The sequence below is a fragment of the Gymnoscopelus microlampas genome (assembly GCF_963454915.1).
Source record: "Gymnoscopelus microlampas genome assembly, contig: SCAFFOLD_64, whole genome shotgun sequence".
Classification (NCBI taxonomy): Eukaryota; Metazoa; Chordata; class Actinopteri; order Myctophiformes; family Myctophidae; genus Gymnoscopelus; species Gymnoscopelus microlampas.
The window spans coordinates 66,313-85,000 of record NW_028155631.1 but is presented as its reverse complement, the minus strand read 5'-3'; the positions used below and the strand labels follow the sequence as shown (position 1 = coordinate 85,000).

General features: G+C 40.8%; 1 protein-coding gene across 2 annotated transcripts in view; it reads left to right on the top strand.

Moving 5' to 3' along the window:
* Positions 1-11,713, top strand: part of LOC311041357 (cyclin-K-like) — a 21,754-nt gene extending 10,041 nt beyond the window's left edge. The window contains exons 7-14 of one of the 2 annotated variants that reach the window (XM_084086269.1): positions 395-564; positions 3,825-4,111; positions 4,849-4,879; positions 5,305-5,376; positions 5,956-6,041; positions 9,302-9,385; positions 10,576-10,683; positions 11,312-11,713. In XM_084086269.1, the coding sequence (XP_083942395.1) occupies positions 395-564; positions 3,825-4,111; positions 4,849-4,879; positions 5,305-5,376; positions 5,956-6,041; positions 9,302-9,385; positions 10,576-10,683; positions 11,312-11,689 (1,216 nt within the window). In that variant the 3' untranslated portion in view covers positions 11,690-11,713. Of the gene's footprint in view, positions 1-394; positions 565-3,824; positions 4,112-4,848; positions 4,880-5,304; positions 5,377-5,955; positions 6,042-9,301; positions 9,386-10,572; positions 10,684-11,311 lie in introns of both variants that reach the window. The other variant, XM_084086268.1, reaches the window with a different exon arrangement.
* The last annotated feature ends 6,975 nt before the right edge of the window (positions 11,714-18,688 follow it).

Sequence of the window (18,688 nt, the reverse complement as noted above, 5' to 3'; positions counted from 1 at the left end):
GGTATCGAAATGCACTTAAATTACCAAAGTAGAAAGTACTCATTATGTAGAATGTCCCATTTCAGTTTTCAAATGTGTAAAATGTATTAAAATCTTTTGAAAATAGCAGATCTAAAAGCTCATAATGCATCGCGATGCGATGCATTATGAGCTTGTAGATCTGCTATTTTCAAATGGCTGAAGTGTATAATGTATGTTTTGTAATAATAATCAAAATCTACAAAGTAACTAGTAACTGAAGCTTTCAAATAATTGTAACGGAGTAAAAGTACAATATTTGCCTCTGAGATGTTAGTGGAGTAGAAGTAAAAGTACTGCAAATTGGAAATACTTAGTTCCTTTACACCACTGGGTTTAGTTAACTGTATTAATCATCCATGCATCCCGTGTGCAGCCTGTGCACCATGCTGTCCCTGCAGTGGGAGCCAGAGATCATCGCGGTGGCCGTCATGTACCTGGCCGGACGCCTCTGCAAGTTTGACATCCAGGAGTGGACGGCCAAGCAGTCGTCCCGCCGCTGGTGGGAGCAGTTCGTCCAGGATGTGCCCGTGGAGGTGCTGGAAGGTAAGGGCTAGGTAGGGTTGCCAAACCGTCCCCTTGACATAAGGAATCGTCCCTTGTTTGGCAACTAAAAGACATGTGTCCCTGATTGAACTGATCCATGGCACACATCTTACAAGTTCAAACAGCTCATATACGTACTGCATACTATAACTCAGGTTGTTAACCACCTCTAGACTTAGTACCAGATCTACCAGCTCACAACGCGTCGCGTTGTGACCTTGTAGATTTGCTATTTTGGGCTAATGTTCCAGAATCCAGAAAATGGATGCTGGGGTTCAAGTAGTAAATATATAGTATACCGTAATTTTCGCACTATAAGCCGCACCTGAATATAAGCCGCAGCAGCTAAATTGAATGATTTGTACATAAACTGCTCAAAAAAAGTTCGGAAACTTAACTTCGGCCAATTATATCTCCCCTTTAATAATACCAATTGGTATTGTGTTTTATATCATTTTTATCGTTGATTAGTCACCTTTACAAGGAGGTACAGCTTGTAAGGATCGGGCATTCATGGAATGAGCAACACAGCTAAACGTGTGGGTAGCGCCTCCAAAAAATGTGCCAAAATCACCCAATATGCTTCTGTTGGTAATCGCTCTTGTTTTGAGCAACCTGCCAGCACACTGCTGGCACACCTGCTGAGAGGTGTGTGCCAGTAGTCACAGGTGTGTGACTGCCTCACAGGTGAGTGACTGGCACCTGAACATGGTTTTTGCAACTTTGTTGAGTTGGAGTGTGTATGCTCCAAGCAGCAACACTGCCCCATGGAAAGATGCCACGTTTGTCCCTTCAGGATAAGGCCCGTGCAATAGGGCCAGTGAAGCTGATGTTCTGTTACGCAGATTACGCATTATTTGATGTCAGCCCTGGTACCATTTGCAGGCAGGTGTGTGCCAGTCACATGTGTGACTGGCACCTGAGCATGGGTCCTGCAACTTTGACGTCTGTCTTTGGTTCCGTTGTGCAAATCTGGCCTGTAAATCTATGGTTCCTCAGTTAAGCAAGGGGTCTTGGGTTGTTGTCTTCCTTGTTGACTTCACCAGTCTCACAGAACTTGGTCCTAAGTTTGCAAATGGTACCAGGGCTGACACCAAATAATGCTGTCACTCTGATTCACTTGCCCTATTGCACAGGCCTCATCCTGAAGGGACAAAAGTGGCATCTTTCCATGGGGGCAGTGTTGCTGCTTGGAGCATACACACTCCAACTTAACAAAGTTGCAAAACCCATGTTCAGGTGCCAGTCACTCACCTGTGAGGCAGTCACACACCTGTGACTACTGGCACACACCTCTCAGCAGGTGTGTGCTGGCAGGTTGCTCAAAACAAGAGCGATTACCAACAGAAGCATATTGGGTGATTTTGGCAAATTTTTTGGAGGCGCTACCCACACGTTTAGCTGTGTTGCTCATTCCACGAATGCCCGATCCTTACAAGCTGTACCTCCTTGTAAAGGTGACTAATCAACGATAAAAATGATATAAAACACAATACCAATTGGTTTTATTAAAGTGGAGATATAATTGACCGAAGTTAAGTTTCCAAACTTTTTTTGAGCAGTTTATATAAGCCGCACTGGACTATAAACCGCGGGTGTAAAATCCCTAGATTTAGGAGGTCCCCTAGTGGCCGTTAGCTATAAAAATCCATAGATAAGCCGCACCGTTATATAAGCCGCAGGGTCGAAAAATGGGAAAAAAGTCGCGGCTTATAGTCCGAAATTTACGGTACATATAAACTGTGCATACAGTGAGATCTTGTCTTTTATTTTTCTTGGATTTAAGAGACACCCGGCCGGGTATTCCTTATTAGAATATCCGGTAGTTGACAAACCTAGGGTTAGGGCTGGGCGATATGTCTTCAAATCAATATCATGATTATTTCAAGCTTTTGCCTTGGTTACGATTAATGAACGATTATAAAAAATAGAAAAATACATAAAATAGTTGGCCTAATGGCTCAGATCGGCTATTTTCACTGTTTTTCACGCCGCCACTACACTTAACCAAAGTACTGTATAATACAAGTGGTTAAGTGCTTAATCAGACTAATCGATTTATTTGATTATTTAAAAAAGATACGTTTTCCTGTGTCGATTTGTTGAAATATAAGAAATAGAAAATAATATCACAAAAAACCCTGCTTCTCAATTAATCAATTAGCATGCTGTACATGAGGAAGATTAAGTGGGCTATTTGTTCTAAATGTCAGATTCAATATATGTTTGGTTAATTGCCCAGCCCTAGTAAGGGGGAAGGGTGTTTGGCATGTGTGGGTGTAGATCAGCTATTTTCTTCTTCAGCAGGGAGGGGGGACTCTCCACTTGCTCTGTGAAGCAAGAGGATGTGGAGCTGGTGGTGACGTCGTTGTTGTTTTTGGTCTCGGAATAAAACAATGTAGCACCACAGATATGTGCTTTAAATGTGGATCATTGCATCATGACTCAATCTCTTTAGCAGCCGTACAGTATGTGTTGCTGTGGTCCATGTTGTTCATCTGGAGTTGTGTGTCCAATCCACTCGTTCTCCCAAATTAAATTGCATTTCTTAAAGTCTTTGAACAGCTTTAAAAGATCTGTTGAATAATTGGTTGACGGGCGAGTTAGAATAGAGCAAAGGGGGCTCCATGTTGGACTGGATTGTTGGACCCTGTTTGTGTGGCTGGTATCGATGTGTTTTAACCTGATGTTCTGTTTAATTATTTATTTCTTGTACATTTGACATTTGATGATTGTTTTTGTTGCTTGAATGATATTATTAAGGTACAATAGAATATCACAATGTTGTGTCAGTTAAATACTTTAATTTTGTTTTATTTATTTTGGGACCTTATGACTTTTTTTGCACTATCCTGATCATTCTATTGAAGTACGCACCTTGGTGAATTGTATTTAGAATTGAGCAAATCGCAGGAAATAAAATCTAGGCCCGCAACTGTTGATTATTTTCTTTGGGATTATTCTATCGATTACTCCTGATTAATTGAATAATCGAGAAGTGTGTTTCCATGAATCAAAGTGAGTGTTCTTTATATATATAATTTTGCTATTTTATTTTATTATTTTATTGAACCACTTTCGCAGAAAATAGCGAAACACTCACAACACTCACACTCAGCATTGTGGATTAATGTAGAACGAAAACTGTATAGAGCCCTGAGGCACTCAACAACACATTTAAGTTGTTAATAATTGTTATAATCAATTACATTGATCAGTTTTATTAACCGCTACCCCTACTCTGCTTCCACTTCCCGCAGACATCTGCCACCAGATCCTTGACCTGTACTCCCAGGGCAAGCAGCAGATGCCGCAGGGCACCGCCGCACTAACGGCGGGCGGGCTCGGCGGGGACAAACCTCCGTCGGCCACGCCCCCCGCTCCCCAGCAGCAGCAGCAGCAGCAGCAACCCGCCCAGGCTCAGGTTCAGACCCCCGCACCCCCCGCTCCCGCCCCCACCGCCGTGGCCCCTCCCCCTGCCCCGCCCCTGACCAAGAAGCCCTCCCCGCAGACCAGCCCGCCAAGACCAGCGCTCAAACGGACCCACGTGAGTGGAACGCACTCACGCACGCACTCGCGTACTCACACGCACACACGCACGCACACACACACACACACACACACACACACACACGTACATAAAAAAAATGTATAACAGTAGTTCTCAAACTCTCAAAAATAAAATAAATAATATGTATTTGGCCTTAGACCCCCATCTGTAAAGACTTTGTGCCAGGGACCCCCCATACCATATTTGTGTTGTTAAGATGCTTACAATTTTATTTCAATTAATTCCACTGTTTTAATAGCTGATGTATATAGGGTTACAGTGGTTAAACTGATTTTAATGCTATATTAACTCATTCTGCTTGGGACCTCCTGGAACCCCCTCAAGGACCCCTGGGGGTCCCCGGACCCCACTTTGAGAACCACTGCATTATAATATTGTGGAAGCTATTTCGTTATTAGATATTATAGCCCTGCACAGATGCTGTAATTGTTTGAATGTTTATCACGTAAGAAGATGATACAAAATGCGATGTTTTTGCCGATACTAATGTGTTGCATATTCCGTATCCAGAAAGAACATTCAATTCCGTTGAAAGCGCTGTGCAACAAGGTCATTATAATAATAGGCCTTACTGTGCCTTTCTGTGAGAAGACAGGCACTGCTCTGTCTCCAAAACATTTGTAACTTGTCAAAGTAATATGTTTCGTTTGAGTGTGTGCTATTTGTGAATGTGTTGGCTATCTCACTCTGACATCAGTTTCCTGTCCTTTTAGCCATCTCCCAAAGAAGACAGCAAGACCTCTGGTAAGCCAATTCAATTACATTTGTATTATAAAAAAATAAAAAAATAATGCAATGACATTTTATTATAGTGCCAAATCACAACAAGTTGTCTCAAGACACTTTACATATAGAGCAGAGACCCGACATTGTCCACAACCCTTCTTGGTTATTATTAGATAGGTGTGCAACGGTTAATCGAACTAATCCATGTAATTGATTATAAAACATAATTGATCATTTATTAAATTGTATTATTATTATTTACTTCTTTTAAAATCATTTTTCATACCTCCTTAAAATATGGAGTTATGAGGTTTCTGCCTGACGGCAACGATATGTACAGACTATCAACAGTGTATATGATTTGGAGGCTGATATATACTGTATGTATTTATGTATTTGTCTTCATTTGCTGCTCCTCGTCTTGTCTGCTTTCTCTTGTCCAGAGCTCGTCGGCTCCAAGATCCCCCGACTAGAGCCTCCCATGCCTCCCCTGCCCGTCACACTGCCCTCTGCAGGTCAGTGTTCTCCACTGCACCCTACACTTTGTAACGCTATACAACTGGGGTTCCCAAACAATGGGTTTGGGGGGAAAAAAAATACAATACAACAAATGAAAAACTGATTCCATAAAGTAAACAAATGGCAGATCTACAAGCTCACAACACTTTGCATCATGACACGGGAGCTTGTAGATATTGTGGAAAATAGCAGATTGACAAGCAGATCGGCCAGCTTACACACATTGCGTTGCGATGCGTTGTAAGCTTGTCGATCTGCTATTTTCAATGAAAGCTATCCCCACAAGAACAGAAAACATAAAATACACCAGTATAGAGCAGAGGTTGTGGGTTCGAATCCACCTTGGTGCATCCGGCTTTGCGACGCGTTGTGAGCTTGTCGATCTGCTATTTTCTGCTAAACCTTTCCCCACAATACGGAGGCTGGGGTTTAATATCTATGATATCTATCTCCACGTTTCCCGATTTTATTTCAGGTCAGTTTTGAAATAAACCAGTGATTCACATTCCACATGCAAAATGCAAAACACAAAACAAATCAAATCAGTGCATCATCTCCCTGTTGTTTATCTACAGATCGCAAAGCTCCTCCTTCCTACCCCCCGGCCCCCCTCCCCGGAGACCCAGAGCCCTCCCCCAATCCACCGGACGCCTGCTCCAAGGTCAGTGGTTCAAAGTAACTGAGTACATTGATCAAGTATTGTACTTAAGTACACATTTTGAGGCACATTTGTATAAATATTATATATAATTATATATAATGTCTGAAATGACCAAATCTATCTACCGATTATGTCATTGGTAGGCCCACCAATGAGACACAGAGTTGACCGGACAGAATAATATTTTATAGTGAGCATCAGTGAGGACCAATTATATGAAGGAGGTTGAAATGGGTAAAGTGCTCCTTCAGTAAAACAAAACAAAAATATAGCTGCAAGCAGCGATAATACGGGGCCAGTGAATAGAGAGAGAGAGAGACATGGAAACGGAATAGATTGAAGAGAGAGAGAGTGACATGGAAACAATAGATTGATGAGAGAGAGAGATGGAAACATAATGGTTTGATTGGACATCTCAACCTACTGCCATTAACAGGATTCGAACTCTCAACCTTCAGACTAATAGGCTGCAACACTACCTATAGTGCTATAGCTTTGTCCAGGCTGATATTGTCTGTTGAAGATCATAAACTCTTGCCTTCTTTCATGAACCAAGCCCCTGTTTCACTAACACTAAGATCACTCGTTCACAAGCCATTTACCAATGAAGAAATTGTACATCTCCTCAGAACCAAAACTAATGAAAGTAGCCGATCTACAAGCTCACAAACCATGAAAAGTTGTGAGATTGTAGATCAGCTATTTTCAGAATGAAGTATGTCATACGTAAAAAACGTACTCTCAAATAAGCATTTCAGGTTATCTTTACCATTTGCACATGTATTCATTGATACAGTCATGTTGTTTGCAATTCAACTTAAATTAAGTCTACATCAAGTGAGGCTTGAACTGGCGACCTTGAGATTGTGAGGCATTCATTTAAGGGTTTAAGTGTTTTTCAAACTGCTCAAAATTGCGGACAATCTAAGGGCGGAGCTTAATGGTCAAATCGATACGTGTGTTCCTCATGAGTCAAGGCACATGTGTAAGCAAGTTTCACGACTTTCGGCCAAACGAGGCATGACTTAAGCCTGTTTAAAGTCTGCATTTTCAAAAAATTGCTATAGCGCCCCCTTTTGGCCAATTGGAGTAAGATTGGTTTCAGTGATATTTGGAATAACCCTGTACATTTCTGCAAAGTTTCAAAGAAATGTGAGTCTGCATGTATGTTTTAGGCACAGATGAATAATTTTCATAAAACTGTAATAGTTAAAATCTATCTCCTCCTGGGATTTTTGAGCAATCTGCACAAAACGTTTACCACTTGAACTTTGGACCTCTGCCTACAAAAATTTCCAACGGATTTTCCATAAGTGAAAAAATGCAGAAGTTAGGAGCCAATGACTGTTTTTCATATAATTCAAAATGGTGGGAGATCTAAAGGTCAGAGGTCAAAAGTCAGACCACGAAAGTTGTCGGGCATGAAGAGACGCATGTGTGTATCGAAGTTTCATGGTTGTAGGTCAAACAGGGCATGAGTTGTACCTGTTCAAAGTTGGCACTTTCAATTGAGTGCTATAGCGCCACCCTTTGACGAATGAGTGTGAGAATTATTTCTTGGTAGTTTTTCATGAGCATCTACCATATGGCCGAGTTTCGTAAAAAGCGTATGCACGGTTAAGCCAGAACTGGCAAAAACAAGTATTTTTCAAACTGCTCAAAATTGCGGAAAATCGAAGGGCGGAGCTTAATGGTCAAATCGATACGTGTGTTCCTCATGAGTCAAGGCACATGTGTAAGCAAGTTTCACGACTTTCGGCCAAACGAGGCATGACTTATGCCTGTTTAAAGTCTGCATTTTCTAAAAATTGCTATAGCGCCCCCTTTTGGCCAATTGGAGTAAGATTGGTTTAAGTGATATTTGGAATAACCCTGTACATTTCTGCAAAGTTTCAAAGAAATGTGAGTCTGCATGTATGTTTTAGGCACAGATGAATAATTTTCATAAAACTGTAATAGTTAAAATCTATCTCCTCCTGGGATTTTTGAGCAATCTGCACAAAACGTTTACCACTTGAACTTTGGACCTCTGCCTACAAAAATTTCCAACGGATTTTCCATAAGTGAAAAAATGCAGAAGTTAGGAGCCAATGACTGTTTTTCATATAATTCAAAATGGTGGGAGATCTAAAGGTCAGAGGTCAAAAGTCAGACCACGAAAGTTGTCGGGCATGAAGAGACGCATGTGTGTATCGAAGTTTCATGGTTGTAGGTCAAACAGGGCATGAGTTGTACCTGTTCAAAGTTGGCACTTTCAATTGAGTGCTATAGCGCCACCCTTTGACGAATGAGTGTGAGAATTATTTCTTGGTAGTTTTTCATGAGCATCTACCATATGGCCGAGTTTCGTAAAAAGCGTATGCACGGTTAAGCCAGAACTGGCAAAAACAAGTATTTTTCAAACTGCTCAAAATTGCGGAAAATCTAAGGGCGGAGCTTAATGGTCAAATCGATACGTGTGTTCCTCATGAGTCAAGGCACATGTGTAAGCAAGTTTCACGACTTTCGGCCAAACGAGGCATGACTTATGCCTGTTTAAAGTCTGCCTTTTCAAAAAATTGCTATAGCGCCCCCTTTTGGCCAATTGGAGTAAGATTGGTTTCAGTGATATTTGGAATGACCCTGTACATTTCTGCAAAGTTTCAAAGAAATGTGAGTCTGCATGTATGTTTTAGGCACAGATGAATAATTTTCTTTAAACTGTAATAGTTAAAATCTATCTCCTCCTGGGATTTTTGAGCAATCTGCACGAAACGTTTAGCACTTGAACCTTGGACCACTGCCTACAAAAATTTCCAACGGATTTTCCATAAGTGAAAAAATGCAGAAGTTAGGAGCCAATGACTGTTTTTCATATAATTCAAAATGGTGGGAGATCTAAAGGTCAGAGGTCAAAAGTCAGAGGGTGAAAGTTGTTCAGCATGAGGAGACGCATATGTGTATCCAAGTTTCATGGCTGTAGGTCAAACAGGGCATGAGTTGTACCTGGTCAAAGTTGGCATTTTCAATTGAGTGCTATAGCGCCACCTTTGGACGAAAGATTGTGAGAATTATTTTTTGATCGTTTTTCATGACCATCTACCATATGGCCGAGTTTCGTAAAAAGCGACAGCGCGGTTCAGCCAGAACTGCGAAAAGTGGCAGAAGAAGAAGAAGAAGAAGAAGTGACAGAATACTGCCAATAACAATACGTGTACAGAGCAGAGCTCTGTCCCCGTAAAAAGTAACTAATTGTGTCTTTCCTCCCGCCTCTGTCCAAGGTGTCTGTCCTGGCTCCGCCTCTCCAGCACCAGCCCCCTCCGTTGCCCCACCGGCCTCCCCCTCCACCTCCTCAGCCCCCCCAGGTAGGCCCCCCTCCCGTCACAATTATTACCTAACCGCCTGATCGCAATAGGCTCTATGCACAGCAGCCATATTGGAAGGAAATTGGGCCGCTTCCTTACTTCCTTCGCAGGTGTTACCAATGATACTAATGAAGGCTCTGTTCCATTTCGTGTAGCACATTGGTTCTTACACTTTTAAATTTCAACCAAATGAAAAGTTACACACCTGTAAGGGGCCATTTGGAAACCCCTCAAGGAACCATGAGGGTCCCTGGACCACACTTTGAGACCCACTGGTGTAGCAGAGTGTTTCCAGTGAGCCAACATGCACAATATCAGCACCCTGACTCTGTTTGACCTGAATGGAACAGAGCCTTCATCAGTATCATTGGCAACACCTGTGAATGTCTTTACAGTATGGCTGTTGTGCATAGAGCCTATTGTCATTTTTTGTCGTTATCGTTCCTGTATAAATGCATGTGTTGAAAAAAAAAGAAAGAAAGAGACGATCTTACAAGCCCCGATCTGCTGATTTTTGTATTATTATTATTATTTATTTTTATATGAAAGTGTAAAATTATGGCTTACTGCAAAACATGCCTTAGGCACGGCCTGTTTTGGCCATAGCACAACATTATTACAAGCTATTCTACAAAGCCTAAAAGGCGAACATAAATGTCTTATACTGTACATTCCAATGTTCAATGCCAAAAAAAAACAATTAAATCGTTAACAGGGTATTTCACTTCAATAGGTGCAGTAAGTGATATTTTGTGTTAAAATAATTGTTAAATGGCTCTATATTCTGATAGTAATCTTTGCTATAGAGTGTTTGTTCAGTAAAAGGGGTCTCCAGATCTTTAGTAAACAGAAAATACAAAATATTTCAGTCATGAGTAGGGCTTGGTATCGTAATTTAGTTTTTTTAACGACTTGATTCGTCGATTTCGATACCTGTTCCTGAACGCTACTTTTTCCTATGTGTGTATACTGTTATGATTACAAATTATGAATACAAATAAGTGCAGTAAAAAATGGGTTACAAAATCGTGGGATAAAGATTTTTAATAAAATAAATAAGTGCAGTGATTAGGTTTCTTTACCGAGTAGTATTGATACTGTCATTTAGATGGCAAGAAAGTATCGAAATTCGACACCAAGGCCTAGTCGTGAGATTTTATATATTTTATTCCATGGACAATCACCAGCAGGCCGCCACCAACAACTACATCATGGGCATCCCCACCGACAGCTCCTACATGTCGGGCGAGGGCTACCAGAGCCTGCAGTCCATGATGAAGACCGCCGTGCCCCCGCAGGTAGGCCCCCCCCCCGCTCGAAAATACATTATTTTATTTCAAACCAAAAATCCTCACACTTGTGTTTCAGTGATTACCCTCCCCTGTGTCAATGTTTGCACCCGTGCTTAACCGTTGCCTATACCCAGTGGTGTAACGTAACTAAGTACATTTACTCAGGTACTGTACTTAAGTACAATTTTTAGGTACTTTTACTTTACTGGAGAATTTACAATTTTCAATTACTCCACTACATCTCAGAGCCAAATATTGTACTTTTACTCCACTACAATTATTTTAAAACTTTACTTGCTAGTTACTTTATAGATTTTGATTATTATTACAAAACATACATTAACCACTTCAGCCCTATGCGACGCATTGTGAGCTTGTAGATCTGCTATTTTCAAAAGATTGTCATACATTTGACAACTTGAAATGGGACATTCTGCATAATGAGTACTTTTACTTTGATGGCAATACTTTTATTCTTTTACTCAAGTACATTTTGAATTCCAGACTTTTACTTGTAACATTTCTATATTGCAGTATTGATACCGTCACTTAAGTAAAAATGTTTAGTACTTTTTACACCACTGCCTATACCCCATAACGTCATAATCATCTCGTCCCTACCCCCTCCCGCCAGGCCTACGCGGCGCCGATGGGCTACCACGGCCACGCCTACCCGCCCGCCGCGCCGCCACCCTTGCCTCCGGCGCTGCCGGCCGTGTCGTCCTACCACCCTCCTCCCCTGCCGCCGTCGTCCGTCTACGCCCACGCCCACGCTCACGCCCACGCCCACGCCCACCAGCTGCCTCCCTACGCCCACGGCTACGCCATGCCGCCCCCGGCGCACATAGTGAGCATGGCGCACGCCGCCGAGTACGGCCACGGCCTGGGCGGCTACCCGCCGCCGCCCTCGGTCGGCCAGGGCCAGGTGGTGGTGCCCCATCATCCTCCGCTGCCGCCTCCCGGCATGCCGCCCATGAGTGGCATGCCTCGGGGGGGCTCCTGGATGAGGTGATGATGCCCCACACACACACACACACACACACACACACACACACACACACACACACACACACACACACACACACACACACACACACACACACACACACACACACACACACACACACACACACACACACACACACACACATATACACACACACACAGTAAGGAGAGGGGCTGCCTAACACGTTTCACCAGTCACATTATATAGGGCATCGGGGTCCCAAACAGTGGTTCGGGGAACCCGTTTGTGGGGTCGCGGATCCATTTTTTTGGGCCCCGGACAACCACTGCCCTATAGGGACTTTTTTTTCCGGGGACACTTCCCTGATATCTGTTTCATTTTTTGATACCGTTTTATTTTTTATTTGAAAGAAGACAACATTTTAACAGAAAATGTAATGTTGTACACATCAGTTCTTTTTACATTCTGCTCAGGTTTTTTTGTTTTTTTTGTTTTTAATATACTGCTGTACTCCTTATTTCAATATAAAGAGTTTGTATTTAAATGTTGTGCGATTGCACCATCTAGCTGGGAATGAGAGTGTGTTTTTTCTCTTTTTTGTCTGATTGCTCCATGTACAGCCTGATCCTACATCGTACGACAGTGTATGCATAAAGGATAGCTCCGTCACATGTAAGCTGAAGCTCTCCGAGCTAATATTTCCAATACATAGCAGCCATATTGGAAAGAAATTGGGCCTCTTCTTACTTCCTTCACAGGTGTTACCAATGATACTAATGAAGGCTCTGTTCCATTCTGGTCAGGGAGCTGATATTGTGCATGTTGGCTCACTAGAAACACTCCATTTTGGTTCCCAAATGGCCCCTTATGGTGGGTGTGTAACTCTGAGAGTGTACAAATGGAACCACTTGTACACTCCATTTGTACACTCTCAGAGTTATGGGGGTCCTTGAAAATAAGACAACCACTATGCCACACTAAATGGAACAGAGCCTTAATTAGTATTATTGGTAACACCTGTAAAGGAAGTAAGGCCCAATATGGCTGTTGGCTGTTGTGCATAGAGCCTATTGCAGCCCAAGAAAGGCTTGCAGGAGAGAGAGTAGCCTTAGAATGGCTGATATTCCATGCATTGCATGTATTCCATAACACAGACCGCATTGACGGCATCACTGAACATACAGTATGAAAACTTCCTTCAGAGAGTATGGGACACAACCACTGAATTAACAGGTGTCATTCATTTCCCCCGACATCACACTTAAGACCCGAGAGATACAGTGTTGTACTAAACACACATTTTCTGCCACTATCTTTCAAATGGATATGAAACTAGATGATATAGTTATTGGGTGAGTGCACACATTACAGAGAACACATTACAATGCAGCCAAGATGAATTGTGTTCTAGAGCTGTGTTATGGTTTACATGCAATGTATGGAATATCAACCATTCTAGGGCTACAGAGAGGGAAGCTGGCCGTTTTGGAGTAGAGAACACTTTGTTTGAAATTGTCTTTTATTTATAGCTCATTTAGAATGTCAAGCCCATTTCCTACTGTTTGTTTTTGGTTTGATTTACAGGCAAGACCAGTAACAATGATAAGTGCAATTTTTATTTTTTATTTTATTCCCTTCATACGGAGCACTATAACTATGACGATAACTATACAATTATAGTTTTAGAAAAATGTTTCTTTAAAGTGGATGGCAGCATTCATACCACAACTATACAATGGTGAACGATAGTTAGTATAGATATCGTTATAGTTATCATAGTTATAGTATTACAATGGAAACACATTTTCCAAGGTTTTAAAGACAAAAAGAATACCATATCATTTTTTTTTTACATTATTACATACATATTTTTTACATTCATGTTATATTGTCAATAAAATCTTAAATGTTTTACCAATTACTTGGGGGCCCAATTGCTATATCCTCACGGCCCACCAGTAGGCCCCGGCCCACATGTTGGGAACGGCTGCATAAACCTATTAACACCGGGAACGCATCTATGTGTCATTTTTAGATTTCTTTGGCTATTCAAAAATAGCAGATATACAAGCTCGTAGCGCGGCACTTGTAGATCTGTAAAAAAAAAAAAATGGTGACAATTTGTGAAAATCTTTGAATATATATATATTTTTTTAAAGCTAACATTTGTAAATCTTTGGTTCTGGGGATTCTACAAATGTCTTTTTAAATCTCTGTTTTTTTTTTAAATAAACAACATAAGCAACTTATGTTGCTTATGTTGCTAATATCAGTGGTTCTTAAAACCTTTTTCATGTCAAAGACCACCCAAAATGATATGTATTTGGCAGTGGACCCCCATCTCAAAATAAAAAAATATATATTCAAAGATTTGCACATATTTTCACGATTTAAACAAAAATAGCAGATCTACAAGCTCGTAGCGCTGCACTCGGTGCCGCGCTATGAGCTTGTAGATCTGCTATTTTTGAATAGCTCAAAGAAATCTAACATGACACAGATGCGTTCCCGGTCTTAATGGGTTAAGACCTGAGGCCAATTCCACAACTGCCTTCAGTAGTTCTCAAACTTTTTTGTGCCAAGGACCCCCAAACACTTTCAATAATTTAAAAAAATGTTTTTAAAAAATGCAGATGTACAAGTTCTCAAAAACAGCAAAAACTAAATCCTAAGAGTTTTCTGAAAAACATAATGTTGCTATAGCCTATCGCTAAAATCTAAAATGACACAGAGGCTTTCCCGGTTTTAATGGGTTAATAGGGAATTGATTATGTTCATTACTGTTTTGCTTGTTGGCATCCCTGGAAATGTTTGTCTCAAAAGCATTCCCTGAGTTGAAAAGCATCAAGTTCAACACCAAACTGCTCGCATGTAAAGTATTTTTTATAGATATTGTCGATGTTACATTTTTTACTTTTATATTTGATGCATGTATAGTTATTATACCTTCATAAGCCTCTTTTTTTCATTATTTAATGTTACTTGCATTAGGCTAAACAACTTTTCCTACCATTTGGTTAGAGTTTTGTACAGTTTTTTTTTGTGTTTCTTTTCTCTTTTAATCACGTGCTGTATTCTGGTTGACTGGCTGGATTTTGTAAAGTATTTCTTTTGTACACAAACAACTTTAGCATAATGGTTCTCCACAGTATTGCGTAATACCAAAGGTGTTCCACTAGGGCGCACTCTAATGTTATGAATAAACGTCAATAGCTAAACTGTCCAGTTTCCAGTAATTGCGATTGTACTGCTTTTAATGCTTATTCTAAAATATGGATGCCTTCACACAAGTGTGTGTGTGTGTGTGTGTGTGTGTGTGTGTGTGTGTGTGTGTGTGTGTGTGTGTGTGTGTGTGTGTGTGTGTGTGTGTGCGTGTGCGTGTGTGCGTGCGCGCTGGAACCATGCTTGCGTGTGTGCTTAACAGACAGTAGCGCCATTAACAAAACAATATCTATCAAGGTGCAATACTGCCCTCTTGTGTCTAAAAGGTGGAAAGAAAATGGTGCTGGTGCCATGCATGGAATAACACGGCCTTGCTGATGAGAATATGCAAAGAGTCTGATATAACAAACAACAGGTAATGACAATAGTTTCTGCTCAGGAATTTGGGGGAAAATACCTTTAAACAACCTGTTTACATTTAAATAATAATTTATTAAGCACAAATGTATTAGAATGAAAGCATATAATTTCAGTTTTTATGTAGCATAAAATGTGTGTGTATATATATATATATATATATATATATATATATATATATATATATATATATATATATATATATATATACACACACACACACACACACACACACACACACACACACACACACACACACACACACACACACACACACACACACACACACACACACACACACAGGGGGGTCCTCAGAGTTACTACAGGGGTCCACTTGAACCCTAGCATCCCTTTTCTGAGGAGAAGTTTAGCCAAAAATAGCCGATCTACAAGCTCACAACGTAGATCGGCTAGTTTAGACAGACAGACAGACAGACAGACAGACATAATGAAGGATTAATGCATGCAGGTGCGTCGAAGTTGGTTGGGGTAATTAATAGCAACTATAGCAACATGTCACCCCGACCCTACGAGACACTTCACCAAGTTCATTCATTCAGGACATATTAGTATATTAACATTTTGAGAATACATATTTTTATTGACATTATAATAGAATAAATATAGGCGCTGTGGATTCGTCTAAATTCTCATCGGGACTCAGGGACCAAATGATAAATAATAATAATAAATAATAAATAATAATAATTATTAATAATAATCACAAGAGGCGTTGTGAGCTTGTTGATCGGCTATTTTCAGCAAAGAGCCAGAGGTTTCGTGTAGAGGGGAAAAAAGAACGGACCAAGTACATGTTTTCAGTGTTTTAAGTGGTTAACTGTCTGAAAGTACACTAATCCAACACAACGATAGAGCTATCAAACAAGTCTATGAAGCTATCTATGAAATCTATGAAAATGTTAAATCTACAACACAATCGTATATAATATGTAATGGGGGCCCCCTGATTCATCACTCTCAGCTAAGGGGGTCCCTAGCTGCTTCATCTGTCGGTCCAGGTTGCTGGCCCAGCGCACCAATCGGTTGCTGGCCCACACCTCAGCCAGCAGCTGCAGGGCATTCCAGCGCGTCATATTTTGGAGGGCGACTTTAAGCTCAGAGCCCTGTTGAAAAGTAGATCTACAGCAGATCTATAGCAGATTTACAAGCTCGCATGCGACGCGTTGTAGACCTGCTATTCTCAAAAGACTTTTGAGACACATTTTACACATTCTGCATAGCTAGTACTTTTACTTTTGATACATTTAGATGCCAATACTTTTGTACTTTTACTCAGGTAACTTTGAATTACCGGACACTTTTTCATATATTATGACTGTGCTAGCAAACAGAGTTTCGTGGCCACCAGAGAAGACGGCTGCACTTAATTTGTTAATGTGAAGAGTGTATTTTTACTCTGTAATAGTCAGTGTTGTTGTGAAACTCTGCTGTGACAGTCCATTAATTCTCCTTCTGAAAATGGCAGATTTGCAAGCTCACAGCGCGCCACGGGTGCTAATATAAATCAGCCTTAAGGGCACGGTCCACACCGAAGTTTAATTCTACCTATAAGGATGGATTCTGCCAATGCTTTTCGATGGGAATGGAGCGTTTTTCTTCTTTTTTTTCTTCAGAAATCCGCGAATGGCAAGAAACACATTGGCAGAAGCCATCCTCATAGGTAGAATTAAACTTTGCTGTGACTGTGCCTATGGGTCGATGTGGCTCTAAATGGCTAATGTGTTCAAAGGACATGTAATGAGTGCACATATTAGAAGTGAAATTAGTTGCAGGCTACTACAAACGAAAATCCTCAATGTCAATTTAACTCTAAGAGTGTACAAATGTAACCAAATGGACCCTTACAGGTCCATAACTAAACTTACTCTATTTAATTTAATTTAATTTAAATTAACTATTAACCTATAGATAAAGCTGTAAAAGTAATTCCAAATCAAGTGGATGTCAGGGTTATAGTACTGTGGAGAGATAGATACAGATGCAATAGCATCAGTTGCACACAGGAGGGGTGGGCACCTCAATCTTAAATTGGCTATTTCTTTCCAAAATGTAAAAAAAGTATTGGAAAATGGTTTTAAGTAATGTAAATTATACATGATGTGAACATCCACGGTACATCATTATCAGACCAAAATGTACCCTTCAACTTCTAGTTTTGGCCCAAAATGACTGGCCATGCACAGATGCAGCGCGGAATAAAATGACGCTTCACCTGCGCATTTAAATGTTGTAGCGCTCCTTTAGCAGCCGCTGCTTCTAAATTTCTGTCTTCTTTCACTTTCTCCACACCATTTGGCCCCCCCAAGGTTGGTGCCCTGTGCTTCAGCACGTACTGGATAAGCCAGGCCTGCACCCAAGACGATGTATATTAAATGTATTCTTATGTATATGGGAAAAACTGATTTGAGCGCACTGTTACTGTAGCTATCATTTTAAAATATGTGTCTGGAACCAGGCCTAGCATGATACAAGAACTGATTTTACTGCTCATAAACCATATATTCTAGTTAGCAGGAATTATGTTCGGGTGGCTCTTAAAATATCTGTTTTGGGTGTTTTTATTACTCTGAGAGGGTAAATTGAATGGAAACAAATGGACGCTTACGGGTCCATTTGGTTCCAATTGTACCCTCTCGGAATTAAATGAACACCGGTGGTGTCACAATCCGTGTCCGTTCTGTATTCATGTTGTGTTTCTAGTGTTCTTTGTTCCTAGTTTTAGTTAGTGTTTTACTTTTCTGTTGTGTTCCTTTTGATTTTGAAGTATCGTGATTCCTTGTTTCTTAGTTGTTCCTTGTTACTTTACACCTGCGTGCCTTTTATTTTGTAGTATGTTAGTGTCTCCTGGTTTCCTCTGTTGCTACTGTTATCTGTGTTGTCTCACCTACCCTTTGATTAGTTATGTTCTCCACCTGTGTCCTGTTGTGCCCCAGCCAATCCCTGTGTTGATTTGTCTTGTGTTCACCTGTGTCCAGTTTACCCTACGTCTATATATACTCCCCTGTTTTTCAAGGACTTGCCAGATTATACATTGTAGTCATAGTGTTCAGTGCTGCTCTTGTGATCTCCTTTTGCTCCTTGTGCCTAGTGTTTGTTCACTTTCCTAGTGCTTCTTGTGTTCCCTGATTTTGAGCACAGAAGTGACTACACTTATCTCTGACCCCTGGTTCAAAAGCCCCTAATTAAACTTTTATTTATTTCATGACCTGATATATATAACATGTCACACAGTCATGCCATGCCTTTTTAGATGTTTGCGTTGGCTATTCAAAAATAGCAGATGCTCACAGCGTGTCACTCTGTGCCACACTGCGAGCTTGTATTCTGACTCATCTTTTGAGGACCCACAAAATATTTTGTGCTATGACTATGAACACATGGAATATATCAAAACAAAGATTAGAATCTATTCTTTCATCTGGAAAAAAAGTTGATAGCATGTTC